This window comes from Eleginops maclovinus, chromosome 5 (assembly GCF_036324505.1).
Source record: "Eleginops maclovinus isolate JMC-PN-2008 ecotype Puerto Natales chromosome 5, JC_Emac_rtc_rv5, whole genome shotgun sequence".
Taxonomy (NCBI): domain Eukaryota; kingdom Metazoa; phylum Chordata; class Actinopteri; order Perciformes; family Eleginopidae; genus Eleginops; species Eleginops maclovinus.
Window position 1 is genome coordinate 3,951,429 of NC_086353.1, and position 22,189 is coordinate 3,973,617.

General features: G+C 41.3%; 1 protein-coding gene across 1 annotated transcript in view; it reads right to left on the reverse strand.

Annotated features, from left to right (window-relative positions):
* mad1l1 (mitotic arrest deficient 1 like 1) overlaps positions 1 to 22,189 on the reverse strand; it is a 64,782-nt gene that overhangs the window by 15,413 nt on the left and 27,180 nt on the right. The window contains exons 16-17 of the mRNA XM_063882862.1: positions 14,989 to 15,214; positions 9,738 to 9,931 (exon numbers count right to left, since the gene is read on the reverse strand). Coding sequence (XP_063738932.1) covers positions 9,738 to 9,931; positions 14,989 to 15,214 — 420 coding nt within the window. The remainder of the gene's footprint in view (positions 1 to 9,737; positions 9,932 to 14,988; positions 15,215 to 22,189) is intronic.

The following is a 22,189-nucleotide window of genomic DNA, read 5'->3' on the forward strand; positions in this document are numbered from 1 at the left end:
CGTTTTGTCAGAAAGAGAAACTTATGCTTAACCGCTTTGTCCTGGATGACACTCTGAGAGATGGGGAGCTAATTAAAGAGGTAGTTAGAGGATAAAAGTATCCTGAACTCTGTGTAGCATTAAATAAAGCCGGAGGAATCACATCCCAGTTTTCACCATTTGAATTCCGAGCAACACGTTCTGAGCGAGGAAGAAAAAGGACATTTCTATGCAGGCTGAATTTCAGACAGAACTCACACGCACACAACATGCTATGCATTTCAGATAGGGCTCCAAACAAAAACAAGCTTAGCTGGTTAACAAGATGTTGTTGCTTGAATGTTAAGAAGCTCAGCAACAGGTGAATCTGCAGTAATAATGTGTTGGCACTTTTACAGATACGAGTTTTGTGCGGACGTGTTCTGCAGCTTATTGAAATCATGCATCTCCGAGACTCATCAACACAGGGAAGAAATACCTGTGGCTATAAACCAGTCTTATAGTTCAGGCGAGCTGGTCCTTTACCAACATCTTGTTTAGAGCAAACTTCCATGTCGTGATCTGTAGTTTACTATGAATTATTTTTCCTTTAAACACAACAAAGACATTATGTACATTTTTAGATTTATTTGAGAATAATCTGAGAAAACATATTTTTTTTCTACCAGGTTTTTGATGTTTTGTGTTACATAAGCAGCATTGACAAACATATATAAAGCACAATCCTAGATCAAACAAAACAGAAATGTTCTCTAAATGTCTTGGTAGCAAACCCAATGAGATAGGTGGGTGTTTTACTGTACTGTAATCTGCACAGGTGCGAAAGAAAAAAACAGTATCAAACATTTGAGCTATTATGATACTGAAGGGCAACCTAAGCATTTATCTTAAATCTTACTGAGGAAAAACTAAAGTGAAAACAGTTTGATCAGAAGACACAATCTCCAAATGTTAGCCTTCTAGTGAGAAAACTGTGGCCTTCAAATTGGTACAGACCGCTTGAGTCAAAGAGCCGCTGGTAACAGGTAAAATACTCCACAGTTTCACAGCTTTTAAGATAAATGGCTAAAAAAAACAAGCTCAGAGTTGTTGCAGCCGAACCAGAGGTATCGTAGCTTTGATAGCATGCATTCTGAAGACCTGGAGACACTGCCTAACACTTCCCACAATGCATCTAACCTCCATCAGTTGGAGGTCGGAGATTTTGAGTTCCAATTCTTGGCGAGACCTGCCCCTGCGGAGCATTTTTAGCGCTAGAATTGGCCAGGTGTCTATGTGAGGTAGCTGTAACCAGGGGTGTCATGCCCTGGGTAATGGGTTACGCTGACCCTCACAGCCTGAGGTCAAGTGGTTAGGACCTCACATGAACCAATGAGACTCAAGCAGAGATGAAGAGCTGGTTGCAGGTCTAAATCGAAAACCCCAGATCAGTTTGAACTCTGCAGTAACTTCATGCTGCTCCCTCTGCCGCCACAAAAGGCTTTATACAACTTTGTGTACATGAAGGAGCTTTCCTATAAACACACTTTGATGTTCTCCTTACTAAAATATTCATCGATTCTCTCCTGAGTGCACAATCAAAACCAAGTCCATGAGATGCAAGCCGTATAACTATATTCCTAACAGAACGGGCCGATATAATCTCGTTTCTGGCTTTGTTTCGTGATAAACCTGGACTTATGAGGACAGCATTAAAGGTGAACCTGTGTCAGAGCCGGAGAGCCCTTCCTCTCCTCTGAGAAAGTCACAACCTCAGGTGGACTGTGATTCTGGTGTATCAGGTTACCATGGAGACAGCAGACATATGTTAGGAAAAATCGACCAAAGGAGCCAGTGACGCAGACAATCGCACACACACACACACATACATATACACACACCCCGAGGGTAGCAGGACAGGAAACTGTCAGGAGAAATCAGAGTCAACACTCTCCTCTCTCTCTGCGATTCTAACTCCAGGATATCTCTGAAGGTTTAAGTACATAAAGTCAAATCCACAGAAAATGTGGTTAATTTATTCACTCTTGTATTCCCATTAGCCTTTGTGTTTACTGTTTATTAGTGCTCATGTTTATCTTCATAGCTTTTAGCTATACATCAGTGAGTGTTTTGTTTCAGTCAGCAAGCAAAGGGAAATTCAGTCCCAGCAAGCCTCCTTTCTCTTCCCAAAATATTTAAAAAACACCCACTCATCTATCCTTTTTAGTTTCATATTCATTTCATTGCTCTCAGCTCTCTGTTACACACATGAAGAGCCTGTGCACACACACAGACACTCACACAAAGACATTTTAGATCAGTAAAAACAACACATGATAGGAATGCATGATTGATCTTACCGTTATTTAATAATACAAAACCCATTTTGCACTGGGAATGATTTCAAACGAAAGACTGTATATAAAGATAGGCAAACAAATACAGAAACATGTGAAAGAGGTGATAAAACCCTATTCTCTGCATGTTTGCAGGTGGATCTGAAACACTAACAGATCTGTGTGCAAATCAAACACTGTTTTATGATGTTTTCATCACAGGAGTGTATGTTCAAGTGCTCAGCATTCAAGTTTGGTGTGAGTCAGTAATTTGATATTTTAAAAGAGGGGATGAGACGTAATGATTGACAGCTTATCTGAGTGAAATAGGCAGCAGGGGAGATCTACGAGAGGAGATGTAACTTCACTTTCCTCAACAGTCACTCTGTAATAGAGCATGCCTCAATTGCATCATGAATGTTCTTTTTTTTTTAGTAAATATGGTTTGATGCTGTGTTTCTCTAGTCAAACAGCTACCCAGTGCTAACGTAGCAGCTAGGTGGCTATTGCTAACAAATGGTGGATAACTTGGCTCCTGATTGGCTAACGTGGGTGTGTGGGCGGGACATTGTCATTGTGACTTCAATCCCTGAGTGCACAGATTCTGGTTCAAATTATGCCAACATTTTAAGATGGCAGCTCCCTTATCTGAATAAATAAAAAAACATATGAATTCAGGTGTCCTTCCAGAATAAATACAGCTGTTTTGTTAATATAGTTAATTGAGATAGGGAAAGCAGCATGTAAGTATAACCCCGACTATAAACAGACGGGTCTCTAACTGTCCTCGTTTTTAAATCAGCTGTGATTGATTTTTTTATTACACCTTACTGGGTGTCAATAGAGTTGTTGTGCAGCGACTGCTATTCAGTTTAAAATGAGCCCGCTCCTTTGCTCTCTAATCAATAAAATAAATGGTTGTAAGACGAAAACACCTTTATGGGCCTTTATCACTTTAAGAAGCTGCCACTAGTTCAGATCACAGTGGAGTGACATTAAATCTGATTGGTCAGAAAATGAGAGTCTGTATGAGAGAGAGTGACACCATAAACCTTTTTGGCCACATCTGAGCTGCTGCTTCTTAAGCGCTCCCATGGTCCGAGTCTTATTGGCTCTGCAGCCAGAAGCAACCCTGACGGTCGAGCTGTGCGTCAAAGTTATTTTAAAATAAAGCTATAACAGACAAATGACTCAACCATTCAAGCCGTGATGGCTTACACTCTGTCTTACACACACACCACCACACCCACCACACACAGACTCGAGGGCAAACACACATTTGTGTGGCGTTAATCATCCCCAAGTGGCTGATAAAACACAGACAGGTCATTAAGACTTGACAGTGTTCATAAACTGTACTTTATTAACTGTCCTCTTTCTTCTCCCACTCTCACACAGACACAAATTATTTTTCAGAAAACACACACATTTTTCTCTTAAGCTTTTGTCATTTTTTTCCTGCTCTTTCCACGCATCACCTCCCCTCCTCCCTCCCTACACACATTTTTCTCTGTCCCTCCATCTCTCTGTGGTGAGAAGGTTGACAGTTAATTGGGAGTACGTTTTAATGAGCTGGCCCTGAGATTCTATCTCCTCCTTTCATTAGGAAGGGAAGACAGGGGAGATATTGTCAAGGAAGTGAAGGATGGGCGAGAAAGAGAGCAAGGGAAGGAGGAAGGAAAGGAAAAGATAGAAAAGTCATCCGCTCGATAGAGAACGTCTAGAAGTTTTCAGTGGGTGCTGTGGAGATCGCGGCTCGGAGTGTTTGTTTGTTTGTTTGTTAATGAGCTAATCAATAGCAGCGATGTGTGAGCCCAGCAGTGGGTCTGCTTGGGGAGATTACTTACAGAGACACACAACTTGTATGATGTGTTTGTCTACACTGCTCCTCTGTTGTTGACTACTTCGACTCAGTTGCTCAACTGTGGTTTCTAAATTTCAAGTCTTTATCTGACCCGATTCACTTGAGCAACTACCTGTCTCCAGCCAGCATTATTTTATGATGAAAAATAAATCACCATTTTTCAATGTCAGACTGACTTTTTGGACCCCGTGTTTATCCGAACATTCAAATTGCTAAATGTCAATGCCATAAAATGCAGGCGGTGCCTCCCTCTCCTTGAAACTTCTAAAAGAAAAATGTTCAAATAACTCAGCTGAGGTGTTTATGTCGCTGATTAGCAGAGCCTCATAAATACCTAATCACTGATGCTAATCAGCCCTCTCACCTAGGGGTGAGCTAAGAATATAAATTACACACATGCCCCCGTTAGACTAAAACAACACCATCCTCCCCTGGCATAATAATTCTGTCATCAGAGCCTTTTTAACATAACACAGCATTAATGCTTTATTAGCTGACAGATCTATGACTAAGGTGCTTCTGCAGAGTTCTGGTTCTCGTTTGCAGCGCTGTGAAAGAAGTCAACTTTGACGCCCACAACATCTGATCTCCCACCGCTCAAAGGGCGGCTTTAACACACATTCTGACTTCTGCCTTTATTAAGTACAACTGATCAAAAACAAAAGCGTGGCTTTGAAGTTCACCAATGTATGTGAAAAATCACAACATTTTGCGGTGGATGCTGTGGGGGTGCGCATTTTAATGAACCAAACAATAAACTCAATGCTGAAATGAACAAGTAACAGAATGTGGTTATCCTCATGTAAACACGCATATGCTGAAATGCAAACATATGGCAACGTGCAGATAACATGAGATGATATCAAATCATATTTGTTTTACTGTCTGAGTATGTCTGTTTGCTCTATACAACCATTCATGTTGTATAGAGCAAAGTGGGTGATCCACCCTGAATCTGAAACCTTGTATGCATTTTGGGGGTTTTCCTGTAGTAATGGTAGATGGACTTGTATAGTGGTTTATCCAGTCTTTTCGACCCCTCAAAGCGCTTTACATATTACATGTCATTCACCCCATTCACACCCATTCATACAGTACACTTTTTGCTCTAGGTACCTAACTGCCTTTCACACACATTCATACACCGTTTGGACCCTAAGCCATCGGGAGCAAATCGGGGTTAAGTATCTTGCCCAAGGATACATCGACATGTTGACTGCTCGACCGAACCCACAACCTTCTGGTTGAAAGACGACCGCACAGCCTCACAGCCAGTCGCCCCAAGTGTGTCATAGGTGTTGGTGCATGTAAAGGGTTTGCAAAGGTTGAAATCCCAAAGTTCCCTAAAGAGAATTTCTCTCCCACTCACTCCCCCCCTGCCTGAAACACCTCCATTGGACTCCTTTATTTACTTCCAGAACATAGTGACATCACTATGTAACACTTGTGCTTCTATTGGCTAACGCTCCAACACAATGCCAGCTGACCAATCAGAGCAGTCTGGCCTTTGGGTTCAGACAGAGGGTGAAAAGAGGTGCTGCAGCACAGGGAGTATGATCAAAATGAAGAGCTTTTTGAACATGTATGTTCTGTTTAAATAATTTGGTAACCACTGAGACTTTACAAATCAATCCAATTCAAAATGAACAGCATTAATGTAGCTGCACAAGTATTCGGTATATAAAGACCTAGTGTCCTGAGCAGAGAATAAAGTCACGTTAGCACCGTTAGCTCTTAGCCATGTTGAGAGCCCTGTTAATTGTATCAATTAAACAACAGTTGATAAGCGAGATATATAGCAGCCAAAACACTATGAAATGATTTCTATAAGTTACTATCATTGTTTACATTGTTTCATACATAACATGTGAGAACATTAGTCTAAATCACATCCCCTGAGCCAAGTTAGTGGCAAAGCCTTTCTTGCAGTCATAATAACTGCACCAGTGTGTCTGTCTGCCCTCCCAGCGGAGACTCACACAGGTTTGAATGAGGAAAGACACACTATTTTGACAATTCTAACTTAAAATATTTCAATTACCAATTTATAGCCGAAATGCGAACGTGAATAAAGGATGAAGAAATGATTCCAATGAGAGTGAGACATAATGAGTGCCTGAGAAAAGAGAGAAGAGAGGGAACGCGACAGTTGCAGGTTAAACAGCTTACACCATAGGAGGGGGATTTGGCTGCCTCTGCTAGAGGGGGATATTAGCAGGATTATCTGGCAACCCTGTTGCTGGGGTGAATAACATTAGAATCCTATTTGTAAAGACTCCTCTGCTTCCTGTCCAAAAGCCTCCATTTGCTCCACATCCTACAATTAGCCCACTTTATATTCTCACAACCCAGATTACAGTTATACAGTTATTAAAGAGCATGTTATGTATATTGTAGGGCTGTCATGTTAACATGTTAATGCTCGAGATTAATTTGGAAAACTTAATGGGTTAAAAAATTAACGCTAATTCATTACATCATGAAGTTTGACCCTAACTTCCTCCCGTGATTCCAGCGGAGATGTTTACAATGGATCGCATGTAAGTGAAAAGGGAGACCACTGGATATCGATAAGCAGCCGTCAATTCCTTGGTTGTCAGATGTCATGGATTGGATGTGCCGTTACAGATAGTGCTAGCAATCTGATAGCAGGAGAGAGAATAGCATAGGAGCATGTGCTCTGTGTAGCATACGTTATAAAGAGGCTCATCACAGCAGCTTTGACGATGATTTAGTGTCAGAAGAGTCAGTCATCGAAAATAATGTTATAAGAAAGTTAAAAAAAAACAAGTAAATATTAGTATTTCAAACTTGTGAATAATTGTGATATATCACACATAATTATTGTGATAGATTTGACATCACTACGTTTCATATTTCTGGTGACTTCAAGAACATTCTTGCAGTATACTTTGTTATTTAGCAGGACAGACCAGCAGAAACTAAAACACCAAATGGAGAGCCAATCTGATCAACTTTTACGACATGGTTTATACCTCTCTCTCTCTCAGTCCTGAAACATGAAAAGGGTTCACACCTTTAATTCGCCTCCTCCCTTCTTTAACCATTAATCCTCTCCTCCACAGTATTCAGTGTATTGATATTAGTGTGTGCACTTGTTTGTGTTTGTGTTTGTGTGTGTGTGTGTGTGTGTGTGTGTGTGTGTGTGTGTGTGTGTGTGTGTGTGTGTTCTTCTATATGTGCGAGAGTTGTATACCATCAGTGGAACAGGCCTCTCTGCTCCCATAGGCCACCAGGCATGTGTCATACACTCAGCTAGTGGGGGAACACCCTGAATGCTAATACAGGAAGTGCTAGCATCTGTGTGTGTGTGTGTGTGTGTGTGTATGTGTGTGGGCATCTGTATGCAGGGGAAGAGGTGCGAGTGGGGGGGATAGGAGGTGGTGTGACAGAGAGCATTGGGATTGGAGTATGTGTGCATTTGAGTGTGACAGTGAGCAATATGAGGGCATAACGAGTGTGTGTGTGTGTGTGTGTGTGTGTGTGTGTGTGTGTGTGTGTGTGTGTGTGTGTGTGTGTGTGTGTGTGTGTGTGTGTGTGTGTGTGTGTGTGTGTGTGTGTGTGTTCTATGGATGCAGTCTGAGGTTAATAAATATTGACAGTGAGTTATCTATTCTGGCAGGGTCGCAGGTGGGTTGCATGAAGCAGATTGGACACACCAGCGGGAAGAGAAAAAAAATTCCCATGCGCCCACATGCACGTTCAAATGTTTTTCCCCACGTTACTTTCTACTTCCCTAGCGGAGTCCTTGAGCAAGGCAGTAATGACCGGTCGTGATAGTCTAGCACAGTCGCCCACTACAAAAATCGCCCTGCCGAGATAATAAAGCCGCCTTCAACTTCTCCGGTATGGATTCTCCACGGTGTCTGCTGTAGCTAGAGGCTCTGCTATCATAACACAACACAGTGCCAACATGGCGATTAGCTCCTGCAAAACACTGAGATCAGAGAGGACACAGAGGTTGGGGGGGGGGGTGGGAGATAAACAACTAGAGACAGAGACAAAGAGAGGAAAAGTGTTCCAGGACAGGGTGGAGAGGAGGGAGACTGAAATAATATTACGTTCAAATATAAAAATATTAGGTTCAACTTAATATTTTTGCTTTCAACAAACCTAATATGGTGATTTGAAACTTGTGACATAATACATTTCATTAAAGACAACATTTCAGAATAGGGAGCACAAAAGGAAGCGTTTACTGTACAGCTACTTAGGAGGAGGACTTTCTCCACAGCTGAGGGACCAACATGCAGTTTTTATTTAGCACACTCAATGAGCGCATGGGGAGCGGTGATCGATTAATGCGGCCCGGTGACATCGCCCAGTCATCACTCTCTCCCTCTCGAACATACACACCATCATTCCTCCACTCACTCTCTCACACACACACACACACACACACACACACACACACACACACACACACACACACACACACACACACACACACACACACACACACACACACACACACACACACACACACACACACACACACACACACACACACACACACACACACACACACACACACACACACACACACACACACACACACACACACACACACACACACACACACACACACACACACACACACACACACACACACACACACACACACACACAGAGGAGAGTCCCTGTTAGCATAGTGTTCCTCCCCCTGCATGGCTGAGTCGAGCACAAAGCTGTTACTTTGGACTAATGGTGCATAAACGTGGATATGGAGGGGATTCAGAAAGAAGAAAAAACACCTTGCAAGGTCAAAATTTGCAATTCCTGAAGCCTTGGGGGAAAGATCCCACAGAGACGGATATCAGCGCTCACACAGACGCTGGAGCCTGTAGGAGATTTGTTGTTGACAGTGTTTCCCTTTTAACCTCATGCCTTTACGTAGATGATCAGGATGCAGGTGTGTACGGAAACACACACTGCCAGTAGCTCATAGGAACACACAACCATATCTGATCCACAGTATATTCAGGACATCAACTCAAGGACTGTACATAAATACAATTTTGACGTACTTGTATATTTATTTTAGGCTACTTTACACTTCTATTCCACTGTATTTTGAAGTCAAGGTTGTACTTTATTCCATTACAGATTCAGGTAGCTCATACAAATATAAATGAACGGATAATTAATCACTGTTATAAAGTACAAATATCCAGAAGCAGCATAACATGTAGTTAGCTCCACCTTTACCAGCTGTGATAAATAAGATAAGAATTACTTTATTAATCCCAAAGTGGGAAGTGTTTGGGTTGCAGCAACATAATACAAGGCATAGAAAATAATTAGAAATAAAAAGAAGAAATAAACGACGCTAAAGTGTAGACAGAAGAAAATAGAAATAAAAATAAACTGGCATTAGAGAAAAGATGAGTGACATTCTGATTGTCTGAAAGTGTGTTTTCTGCTGCTAAAGGTTGACTTACTTTTAAACACATCCATGCATAACCTTTGTGTCTTTCTTTGTGTTATTACTGTGACTTTGAAGGCACCAAAGTAATGTCAGATTAGCATTGAAGTAAAGAAGGAAAGGGGTGTGGTACCTTTTTGAAGAGCAGGGAGTCGTCCATGTGCTCTGCAAAGACTGAAGTGAGCCGGTACTGGTTCTCGGTGGTGATGTCTATCTGATATCCGGTCAGGACGTAGCACACAGTGCGGAACTCCTGAATCTTCCTCTGGAACACTTCCTTCAGCCTCTGGATTTTGAGCTCCAAGCTTTCCATCTGCTTTCGTAAATCTGCAACATACACAAAAAAATTGAGAATACATTGGTCGTTTTTTAACACCACTTCTTATATATATTAGTCAATCAGAGTTTCCTCTCTAAGATTCTGTAACACCACTTCCTCTCGGCAGAGCTCCACAAGTGCATGCTCAAGTCACTTAGCTAATGCAGCATAGATGGACGGCTCAATATCAAATACACACTCCCTGAGGCACTCCATCTGCTCACTTAGTGCTAACAAAACATTAAAACACACAGAGTGGTGTAATGGTGACTCTTAGAGTCAGCTGCAGAGCTGGGAGCACCGAGATTAATGGAGACGAGAAGCATGATCTGGGGGGGGTCGACTTTAATTTGTCGAAAATCAATTTGGGATAATTACTTTAATTGGAAGACTTGAATTGAGAGGGCAGAGAAATTAGTTTGTATGACCTAAAAAAATGAGTCATTATGGAAGTAATTTTTCTTTACTGCACAAAATTAAAGTGAAACATGCATGTGAGAGGGTGATTGTGCATGACAGTAATGTGAGGAGTGAGGAGAACAGCCCGTGTTTCCATGATGTCACTGAAATATTCTCAGAAGTTTGCGACGCTGAAACATCTGAATCCAGCACCAGACAGCTGGGGCTAACTTTCATCCCCGCCGTAGAGTGGAGTCTCCTGACAGAGACATCAATAGTCAACATCATTTGAGGGCCATTTGTGTGATTTCAGCCAAAAAGAACAGTTCAATTTGAAAGCTTTTATGTGAACCCAGACATCTCTGGAGGGAGAGTAGCCTCTATCCCTTTCATACATGGTGAAAAGTGGACAAATTGCTCAAACTAAATAGCAGTGAGCTTGGTTGTCAGTCTTGTTGTGTTGCTATTTTTATCCATCAAACTTTTTGTCTTGGCCTTTTCTCATTTTGATCAAAATAAAATATCCCTGTGTTCCTTTCATAGGGAGTTTCTCTCCCACACAGTCCTCCCCGCGCCAGAAATGCCTCAATTGAACTCTTTAGTTTACTTAGTAACATAATGACATCACTATGTAACACTTGCAGATCTATTGGCTAGCACTCTATCATATTTTACGTGATAGGCTAAGAGGCGGGGCATCTCTAAGTGGTTGATTGGTTGCCCTGTTAGAACACTATGCTCCCAGAGTACAGGTCTCTTAGTGGTGCCCAGAGTCCGCAAAACAAGATCAGGAGTCACAGCGTTCAGCTACCATGCTCTGGAACCAACTTCCTGTTTTAATCAGAGGCAGAGAGTGTCCAAACTTTTAGAAATTGCGTTGAAGACCTACATTTTTAACAAAGCCTTCGGTTAGAGCTGGCATGTTTTAATTGTCTTTTGTTGTTATCTTCTTTTATTTTACTCTATTTGTATTTGTATTACATACACTATCTTGTCTTCATTTACAATGTTGTTGTTTGCTTTTAATCTGTAAAGCCCAATGAGACAAACGTGTTTTGTGATATTGGGCTATTCAAATTAAGTTTGATTTGGTTCGATCAATCACAACAGAGCCGGGCAGCTAACTAATCAGAGCAAACTGGGCTCTGGTTTCAGACAGAGGTTGAAAAGAGGTATTGCAGCACAGGCAGTATGAGAAAAATAAAGAGCTTTTCGAACATTAAAGCAGGGAGACATGTCCCAGTAGAGGCACAAAATACTGATATAAACCTGGAAATTAGTGTAAAAAGCCGCCCTACTATGCTAACTTTAAAAGCATGTGTTAAAGTGAAACATGAAGACAATTAAAAAAGCCAAAACCTTTCCCCTGGGGCAAATAAAATGCTTATTTAACAAAACTTTGATTAATATTGTCAAGGTCAGAAGAATTTCAGTTGCTCAGAAGTGCACCTTCTTTGATAAGGATCATCAAACAGTCAGTGTGATTTACATTCAGCCAACACTAACCAGTCCAAACCTTTCTTAAATCTTATATTCCTGCAGGAGCGGTGTTGCACTTCATGGTTTCTAATCCTGCCTTGATTGATAAGTATTCCTACTCATCATTCTCCTCTTCATACATCTTAGCCCGTTATAGTTTTATCCATCATTATCAAAAGAGTGGATGTCTAGAAAGTATAAACTGAAAGAGTCTGTCTGTGTGCCTGTCTGTCTCCTGGGTGCCTGGGCTCCTCTTGAGTGTCAGTCAGCGCTGATAAATACTGTTTCAAGACTCCAGCATCGTCACAGAACTGTCACTATATGACAGCTATCAAGCTGCCCTGAAAATGGCTGCAAATTCTCAAGTGACAGCATGAAGTAGACGCCGCTTGTATTGACTGCAGCCTGCAGACAAATGGACAGGCAGGCATGCTAGGAAATGAACATCAATTTCCTGTGCAGGAATGTACACACACATGTTCCAATGTGTGTGTTTGGTTGCTAAATCAAAGCATCTGTGGTAAAAAAAAGGTTTTTACACCATCTGTCAAGTCGGAGAAAGTTAGTTACTTCTGACTTTTGCCCTTAATTGGTCTCTACGGGTCTGGGCGCTGCCTCTTAAAACCTGTCAAGAAAATTTCCCTGCTGAAGGAGGGAGGCCCTTATTTATATATCTTTAGCAACTTATTTTCCAACCTGAAGTACACCCAGAGTATGTATTTGTATCTCTTGCAGAAATTGGTTAAAGCAGTAAAAGAATGGTGGAATGATGGGCTTGACAGATTAATTTCTAACTCCTGACCATGGTCCCTTAACAAAATGTGTTACTACTGAGTAGCCCTATAGTTGAACAACGGGAAGAATGTGTTTTAACTTTTGTATGTATATTCAATAACTTACTTACTACAATTGCTTTTTCCACGGCAAAGAAACTCAGTTAGACACTTCCAGGGCCGAAACAAAGAAAATAATCTCTCATTCACTAAACGCAGTCAAGTGTAAAGTCAGGAATAATACTTAATAGCATCAATCACAGCCTCATTCATTGGTTTCACAAGTATAAGACAAGGTTTGTCTTTAACCTAGTGGAAAATTTGCCAAATTAAAGAATCATGTCTGTCTCTTTAATCCGGGTCTTCCTTTCATATTTTTCCCAATTATAATTGTTTGAAATCCCATTAAAAAAAATAATGAATGGGAGTGTACTTAGCTCCTCTGCACAACAACAGTGGCCGTCTGTTGAAGTTCAGAATACAAATGGAAACTTCATGAAAGCATTTATTGTTTGCACTAAGACGCACTGTTTAGGGAAAGAATATTGGAAATGTAAGATATCAATTTCTTTTTTTTATACAACGTTTTTCCTATTGATGAATCTACTATTGTCACAGAAGACACTCTGTTGAAGGACCATTAGGCATTTTTCATGGCATGTTACGGCCGTTTTCACCCATTAGGCCCTTAGTTTATTGGATAACTGCTCAGTAGTTTAATTTTACTTCTGGCACAATCCCAACAAATATGGGCAACTTTCTGCCATGAATGTTTATTTTCAATGTTATGGTTTAGCAGTTCTGTTTTAATGAAATAAGTAAAAAATTCAAGGTGCGTTTTTAGATTTATTTTGTTTTATATCTAAATACCCCCTAAGATAGTGTATATACGTCTTTAATGAGTGACATATACCATTACCTGAGGTTGTGCTGATTTCTGGGATGTGTCAAACTTGATTATACTGTAAAAAATGATCATTTACAAGGCAAAAAAACAAAATAAACAGAAATGTCCTAATGTGGGTCTCAGAGGGTTAATTTACATTTCACGGTGAGGTTTAACCTGGTCTATAACTTATGTTTTAGTCGTATAGAGTATATAAAACGAGGCTTTTTTATATCACCAGTGCCAATCTCAAAGGCATGAAATGAATTCAGTTTGCCCTTCATACTTTCCCAGACATCCCATTGCTTTAACCCTGGTCTGAAGAGGAGGACAGATATCACACATTAGGGCTGCATTACCTGCTAGAGGTGAAATCTAACACACTGGTAAGAAACTCAATTATCATTTCCAGAGAAGAAAGGGTCAGGAGCAGACAGGCAAAAATGAAAGACAAGGGAAAAGGACATGAGTGAAAGGAAGTATGAGTAAGGGTGAAGAGAGAAGATGAGTAAGAGTGCCGGGAAGACAGAAGAAGAGGAGGAGGAGGAGGAGTGAATATGAGACGCTGAGCAGAGAACTGTGGTTCTCTGAAGACAAATTAGCCACCAGACTTCCGGCGCTGATCTGCCCTGAACTCCAATTAAATATTTAACCCTGTCATAACTAAACTTTCCCAATCATACTCTCTCATACACTCCCACCTGAGAGGACAGAGACCACAGGGACCTTAAATACCAACGAAGCAATTCCCTTCTTACTCTTACTCTCTTTGGGTCAGTGGCAGAAGAGTGTTTTCTCTCATTAGTCTAAAAGAGAAGAGGAGCTGAAAGAATGTGATAATGATGTATTAAAAAAAAAACAATAGCTGCGAACAAGCATGCGCAACACTCCATGCTTTCATGTTTCACACACACAGCTTCACAAACACTTGATATCCGGGACAAATTTGAGCCTCCAGGGGAAAGAAACGTGGCCGCCAAAGTGTGGATGGACGAGCAACTGACTCGAGCGCTTTAGAGCTGCTAGAAAGTGAAATAAAAACTAGCTATAAATAATTATAGCTTAAGTTAAAACATCTATGTGCATGTGCTTACTGTGTGCTACATTAATGTCGTCTGGGCTGTGCTTGAGAGGCTATAATGTTGTCCCTAATCCAAGGGTCCATGTTCAGCACCATAAATAATGTATGGTAATGGAAATGTGATGGACAATGAAATGGGAAAAAGCCACTGCCCATCCGTATTATTTAATTCCCGGTTGGTTCTACTTAATGAGCCAATTCTGAAAAAGTCTTCTATAATTTACAGTTTGAATTTAAATGAAATTGTATTTCTATAGCCCAATAACACAAATTACACATGGGGGATTTACAGAGCGTGGAGCATACGACACACTCTTGCCTCGTGCAGTGGACATGGGAAAAAGAAATCCCACAACTAACTGAGGAGAAAATGGAAGAAACCATGGGGAGGGTGACAGTAGAATTACATTTGTGTGTACAGACTAAGTAATAAGTTGTTTATCTTACCAACAACCTCCTTGGATGGCGGCAGACTGAGGCCGAAGCCGGAGGCATTGATGCTGCAGTCGCCTTGGACCATGGCGCCTCCTTCCTGCAAGGAGCGCACAAGTTCACTGAGACGGGTCACTTCCTCCCGGAGAGCCTCGACATCTTGCTGGCGCTCTTGCTTGGCGACAGTGGTAGGGTTCATCTTGAAGTGGAGAACTCGGGTTTTGAAGGGGTCGTAGTCACCCTGAGACAGAAAGACACTTCGATCAGACCTCGGTCAATCCTGCAAGGTGAGTAGGAGAAACGCAAGGGCGCACACACTTATGTTGACAGGCTGCGAGGCTATCTCACATTCACACAACGTGGAGTTCACAAGTTTACATTTAAAACGATCATTAGCCATAGCAATTCACAGATGGCCAGTCCACCTTTGGATGTGTCGGAAAACCAATTATAACCAACCCTATGGCCACAACAGTCACTGTCAGTAGCAATTAGTGGATTACTATATTTATCTAACAATGGATTTCTCAGAGCTGTCAACCACATCTGTAATGGGCTGAAGGAGAAACATTGCAGGCTATTAAAGAGATGCTGATCTGGTTATATCCTGTATGTAAACTATGATTGTATATACACACACACCTTGGCAAATGGACTGTATTTATAAAGATGGAGTGGGCACGGTACTCCTATGTGTGTCTCTTTGTGTAGGTGACTGGAAAACTCAATAAAAACTTGGTCACCAATGTTTAGTTTTACAAAAAGCTCAAAAAACACCCATCACAGTTTCTCAAGGATGTCTCAAAATAGCCCAGAAACCACCCGAAGAATGATCGGTTGAGAACTAAATAAAAGCATCAATGATAATGTATAAATGGTGTTAGTTGGAAATGACAACACAAGGTCAGAAATGTATCTTCAAATTCAGGTTTTTCCATGGGAACATGTCTCCAACACTCCTCAGTGCAGATTCTTCCCCCTATTGATATTGTAAACAGCATTAGAAGCCCTCCTCTTTTATCTATCTAATCTATAGTCCTCCCCCATAATAACTTGCAGGCTTTAAACACATGTTTGCCGCACAAGGCTAGAGAACATTAAACACCAGATATGCCTGCATAAGAACTGAAAACATTTCATTGTACTCACGCATTTCTGTGAAGTGTTTGTGCCGAAAAACATGGACAAGACAGAACTGCTTGAACAGACTTTCATAATCAAAAGGCCGGTAAGAGTTCTATGGGAACCATCAGAGAGAATGTGCCGACTGTGATTCAGAGGAATAAACGGGGAGGAGATGGGAGGTGAAGTGTGGGCACTTAATGGCTTTCCAAGAAATCAATCTGTGCTTTCTGTCTCAATGATTCAACAGAAATGTGTATATTTTAAACTAGCAGCCTCTCTTATTGCTTTTGGTCAGCTAAAGCACAGCGAAAAGATGTGGGATGGCCTCGTCTTCATTCTCTCTGGTACTGTCGTTTGATTTGGATACATAGTTTAGGTACTTGGTTACTCTTATAAAGTCTGACCTTTCTTGGTGATGGGACAAAACTGTCCCTTAAAGTAAATGAACAAAAACAGATTCTGCACAAAGGTTATTTTTTGATTCATTTTAGTAGAGAAATGTAGTCCAATTATTACTCAGACCAACATAAAATGTACCCTAAGAGCAATTTGGCAACAATGTGGGGGGGGGGGGGGGGGGGGGGGACATAACTTTGTGATTTCAGCCTTTGCCGACCATTTACATGCACAAAAACCTATTAAACACACTACAGGAAAGGGAAAACCCCAAAAAGCATAATAGGGCCTCTTTAATAGCTAGACTGGATAAGTTGTGGGCAGGGCCGGCTCTGGAGGGGTAGCAACGGGAGCAATTGCACACGGGCCGGTCTGGAGGGGGGCCCAAAAAAATAAAATACAAATTAAGATTTCTCTCTGATCCTGCATCAAGTGTATCGCCGAGTGTGTTTGGGGGAGGGGAATAGCAGGACCGGCCTTGGTTGTGGGTATCTGTAATTCAGCTCTTCATCAAAACGAACAATTCAGAAAAGCAGAACCACATTCTTCCCATTTGCTTTCAGTTTTACATTTCTACAATTCTTGTGTGTTGGGCTTTTCATTAGTCACTTTTGGTTTGGCAACATTTCAACTTTCCATTTACGCTGTTAACTTTTTAGCATGAAAAACTGGTGAGTAAAAACTAATTTCCATTAGCAAGCAACCAACTACACTTTAACAACACAGATCTGAGTTTAATGATTCACTTTGTACCTTCTGAGCCGTTTAGTCAGCGCAATAAGTGCTGATGCCAACTCCGCACGCATGAGGCAGGTCTGCATGTGTAGGAGACGGGGCATTTGGAAATCAAACAAGAAGCTTTATTTCCAACTTTCTGTATCTAAAGATATTCATTTTCTGTGTAACTTTGACTCTTTTTCTTTTACCTAGCCTGCCAAAATCTTGCCTGCAGAGGCTACAGGAGCACACTGCGGAGTTATGTGCATAAGACTGCCTACCTGCTTTATTTCCCAGCGTGCCGCTCTCTGCCCTCAGCACACAGCGGTGAGGACCACAGCAGCAGAAAAACCTCCACTGATTCAAGGCAAAGGCAACTATTTATTAATGTGCAATGCTGTGTTTTAACCTTAGAAACCTTCTATATATACACTGCAACAATATCAATATAGGCCATTTAAATAGTTTAACTGTAGATCTCATGAAAAGAAACCCTGGCAATGTATTTATCTGACAGACCAACACAAATTTTCGTGACAAGAGAGATGAGTTGTGAACACAGATTGATGTTATTAATAAGAGAAAGTCCTCAAAAAAAAGAAGCTAAAGCAAAAAAAGGAAAGCTGTTTCTAAAGCGTGATTACCGTCTTTTCCTACTTAGTTTGTTCTTCCGAGTCTGGGAAAATGAGAAGAGTCTATCTCAGCTTAATGCCAATATAAAGTCAGTCACACACACAGTCACACAGTCACACAGTCACACACACACACACACACCTCAGCTCTTGATTACTAGCTAAATTAGATTCCATATGCCCCAAAGCGACGATTGCGAAATAAACTACAGGCGTGTGGGAGAGCAAGAAGCAGATGAGGAGAAAAGGGATATAAGGATGGGAGACGGTGAAGGACACGGAAAAAGAACACGATGAAAAACAAAAAGAGGGTTAGGGTGATATAGCCTACAGCGTGGAGGAAAAGTAGCACGGGTGAAGGGAAAATGCCGTGCACGCTTTATAAATAACGCTTTGTATAATTTAAAAGGATTGAGCTTTCTAAAATGAGGAGCAGAGAATGTCTGTATTTATATCAAAACATTTTATACTGGACTGCACACACGTCACAGCCAGATAGAGTCAAGGCCTATTTTTGTCCTGCGTAAATCTTTTGAAGTTCTACATCTGTATAAGGAGGGGTTTATTCAAGGATGAGTATGTGTGTGTGTTGAGACAAACAGCGAAAGAAAAAGGAAGGAGAGCCAGATAGTGTGAGACATATGTAGATTTGAGCTGTAAACGCAGCACAAAAAGAACAGTAAAGTCCTCAAAAACGCAGCCAAAAGCTACACGCTGTCAAACAGTGAAAACTCTTTCAAACATACTCCCCTAAAATTAGGTCAAGCTAAAGAAAATTAGACAGATTTCGCTGTGGAATTCATACATCACTTTTGGGATGCCTGGACTGAGCCGAGGGGCAAAGATTTAATTGACTTCTCAACGGCAAAAACAAAAGTAAAGCATTTTTCTTTATCGCATATCGCCTTCAGTAACCAACAACCAGCAGCATCTTTTTAAAATAGTTCTCTATATCACACTAAAAGAGCAAACATGGAAAAAGGCCATTTTCAGTTTTCATTCATTTTAACAAAAACATAATAATCATGTGATTAGGATTTATCCTCTGGAATAGAAACAACAACTCTGAACATTCAGAACACCAAGTGGAGAAAGATATTATTACCTTCCATTGCACATGCAAGCCTTCATTTAAAAAGAGGCCCTGTTGTGCTTTTGGGGGGTTTCCCTTTCATATAGTGTGTTTATGTGCATGTAAACGGTCTGCAAACACCTCCACTGGACTCCTTTGTTTACTTCTGTAACATCGACATCACTATGTAACACTCAAGCTTCTATTGGCTAGTGTCCCAAGACATTGTGCGTGATAGACTAAGGGGCGGGACATCTCTACGTGGTTGACTAATCACAACAGAGTCAGCCAGCTAACCAATCAGAGCAGACTGGGCTCTGCTTTCAGACAGAGGGTGAAAAGAGGTGCTGTAGCACAGACAGTATGATAAAAATACAGAGCTTATGTCACAGTAGAGACAAAAAATACAAATATAAACCTGAACACGAGCATACTAGGGCCCCAAAAGAAAGGGAAAGTGGTGCAACATGTGTTTGTGAATTATGATTAAGTTCGCTGCTGCAAAATCAGAAAAAGGCCCAATTGGTCGAGCTTCAAACTGCTTAATATTAAAGTTGGCCTATTGTGTGTGTGTGTGTGTGTGTGTGTGTGTGTGTGTGTGTGTGTGTGTGTGTGTGTGTGTGTGTGTGTGTGTGTGTGTGTGTGAACATGCATATATAAAGCCTTCTTTTCCACACAGTATTTACAGTTCAGCAAGGTGCAGTTCCATTCTAAGAGCCCGAGGCTACATATCTCTTATTCATAGAACAACAATAACAACACATCTAATGCCAGGGAGCAGAGTCTTCTGTGAAAAAGAGCAAGAGGCAGGGAGAGAGCAAGAGAGCAGAAGATCAAGAGAAGGAGAGAGGAGAAGGAGGCGGGACCGAGAGAGAGTGAGAAGGGAGGGGGCTTGAAGTCCAGGGAACAATGTCTGTTTTTAACAGGGCTGAATAAATCGCTCCGAAACATCCACTTATGTACTAAAAACAGAAGCAACCGCAGGGGACACATGAGTCACTGATGGAACAGGTGACACACTAATGGTGAGCATTAGGGTGAAAGCAGAGGGGTACTATCAAAAAATAATGAAGAAAAAGCGCACTTACACACAACCGTAAACCACATGAACTAAAGTGAGGTTGAATGGCGGGACAGATGAGTCACAAACCCAGAGTCAAATCATCAGAACACGATTTAGCCGGTTTCTTGACATTGGTTACAAAGTCAATCTGCTTTACAAATCGACTTCACTAGTTGCAACGGAATCACAAGTGCATTTTAAAACGATCTATTTCTTTATTTACTAGCGAAGGTCATACAGATTCAGATAGCCATTACTCAGATGTATGGTGCTACCCTAATACATGCGAAATGGATGTAAAAAAAAAAGAGAGAACATGTCCTGGTTACTCTGCAAGTGAAGACATAAATTGTTGGTAGCAATGTCAGTAAATTATCTATATCATTAGGCGTCCAGGGTCACTGTTTGCTGACCTTAATTTACACGATTCTAGAGATGTGTTACAGAAGAAGATCACATAGTAAGAACATAGAGTCCATTTTAATGTCCATATTGTCCTCAGATATGATCATGATAGTTTCATCATGTTTGTAGTGAAGAGGATCCATTTCCTTATTTTTCTGGGTCAGGTTTCATCGTTGCCTTTTTTTTCAGAGCCCAAGACTTCCTCTCATGACACCAGACAATTGTCAACAGTTTAATTAGAAACTAGAGAGGCAAGAACTGAGTGGGAGTTGATGGACGCCATCTATGATCGAATTGTTTAACAAGTACACTGTTAGCCAGGCTAATAAAAAGCATAATTGGAAGCGAATGGGTTTCGTGATTGCATTTCGGCCGATGCGTTCCACCTTGTTTTCTTCTCCACGCTGAAAAGGTGATGGGTATGAACACGGAGCAGTTGTAAAGCAGGAACTGTAACTCTGTACCCAAGGCAATAAAAGGAACCATGGATGAATCTAGGTGAAGGTTATATCTCAGTGATTTTTTCCTTTTGATGACCAGCTATCTGCAGCACCGATGTCTTGACAAAGAGTCTCTTACACCGGTCCCTGGTGGAAGGTAGAAATAAGCCAATTGGATCCCGAAAGCTCAAGATTGAGTTAGGAGTAATAGTGGATGTGTAAAAGCATCTGTTATGTACTGAGAAAGACTTATGTGGCAATGGGCTTATCCGTGTAAAGCCCATCTGGCAAAATCCTTCGTTAACGGGCCCCTTTGGAGTTGTAAATCACCTTAAAGTTATGTTTACATTCAATGTGATTCACCCAAATGCATTGTGCACAACCTTAAGGTCTAACAATCACATTAAGTGCATTTCCTTCCTCGTAAATAATTTGCAAAGCAGATTTTTAAAGTATTCTTTCTTTGGTCCACACATGTTTTGGGGCATTTTGCAGCACTTCATAGGAAGTTGATTAGTGACAGTCTCCCATGAGCACAAGATAAACAAAACTGGGAGCCACTCATGCAAAACAGCTCCATAGCGCCATTAGGTCTAAAACTCCACAGGGATTTTTTTTAAGCTCAAATACACACGCAAAGCACAAACTGAGAAGAGAACATGTTGTTCTGAAGAGCAGTAGGAGTGCAGCCGAAGGGCTCCAGTCCATGGGTCAGCAAAAGTTGATCATCCTTGGGATGAAATCAGGATAAGGCTGCAAGGTCATCTTCAGACTCCCTCGTTTAAACTGCCAACTGTCAAGTTGCGCTGGCAGGGCATTAATATCAATAATTAGCTTCTATACAGTTAGAGCCAAAAGCAAATATATCTTAAACTGGAGCACCCTCCAATCTGTGTCTTCAGTTTGTTTTGTGAGGGTCCACAGAGGGATCTCTGAATGAAGTAGAAAAGGTCTGGAGAAAGATCATAGCCTCTGTCTCTTATAAAAGAGCAGAACAGTGGAAGCCTGACAGTCGTCTTCTCTCCGAAATCATGATTTAAAGGAGAAATAACAGTCAGATACTGATTTACAAACACTGCTACGACGACTCCCTCCCATGGTAAAGCTGAGAGATTTTTAGACTACATATTATCTGCATCGGAATCTCTGGTAGGCTCTGCCACAGGGACCTGGGCCTTTGGGAGTTCATGGAAATGCAAGAGTAGGTTAAGGTTGTGGCTAGAGAGCATGAAGACAAAGGTCTGCAGAGCAGCAGAATCCTCCATGGAAGACTGAGCTGCAAACTCTCCTCCTCTTCCTTTAACAGCTTTTCAACATGGAGACAAGAACAGCGCCGGAGATTCCCTCAGGAACAACTGGAATGTGT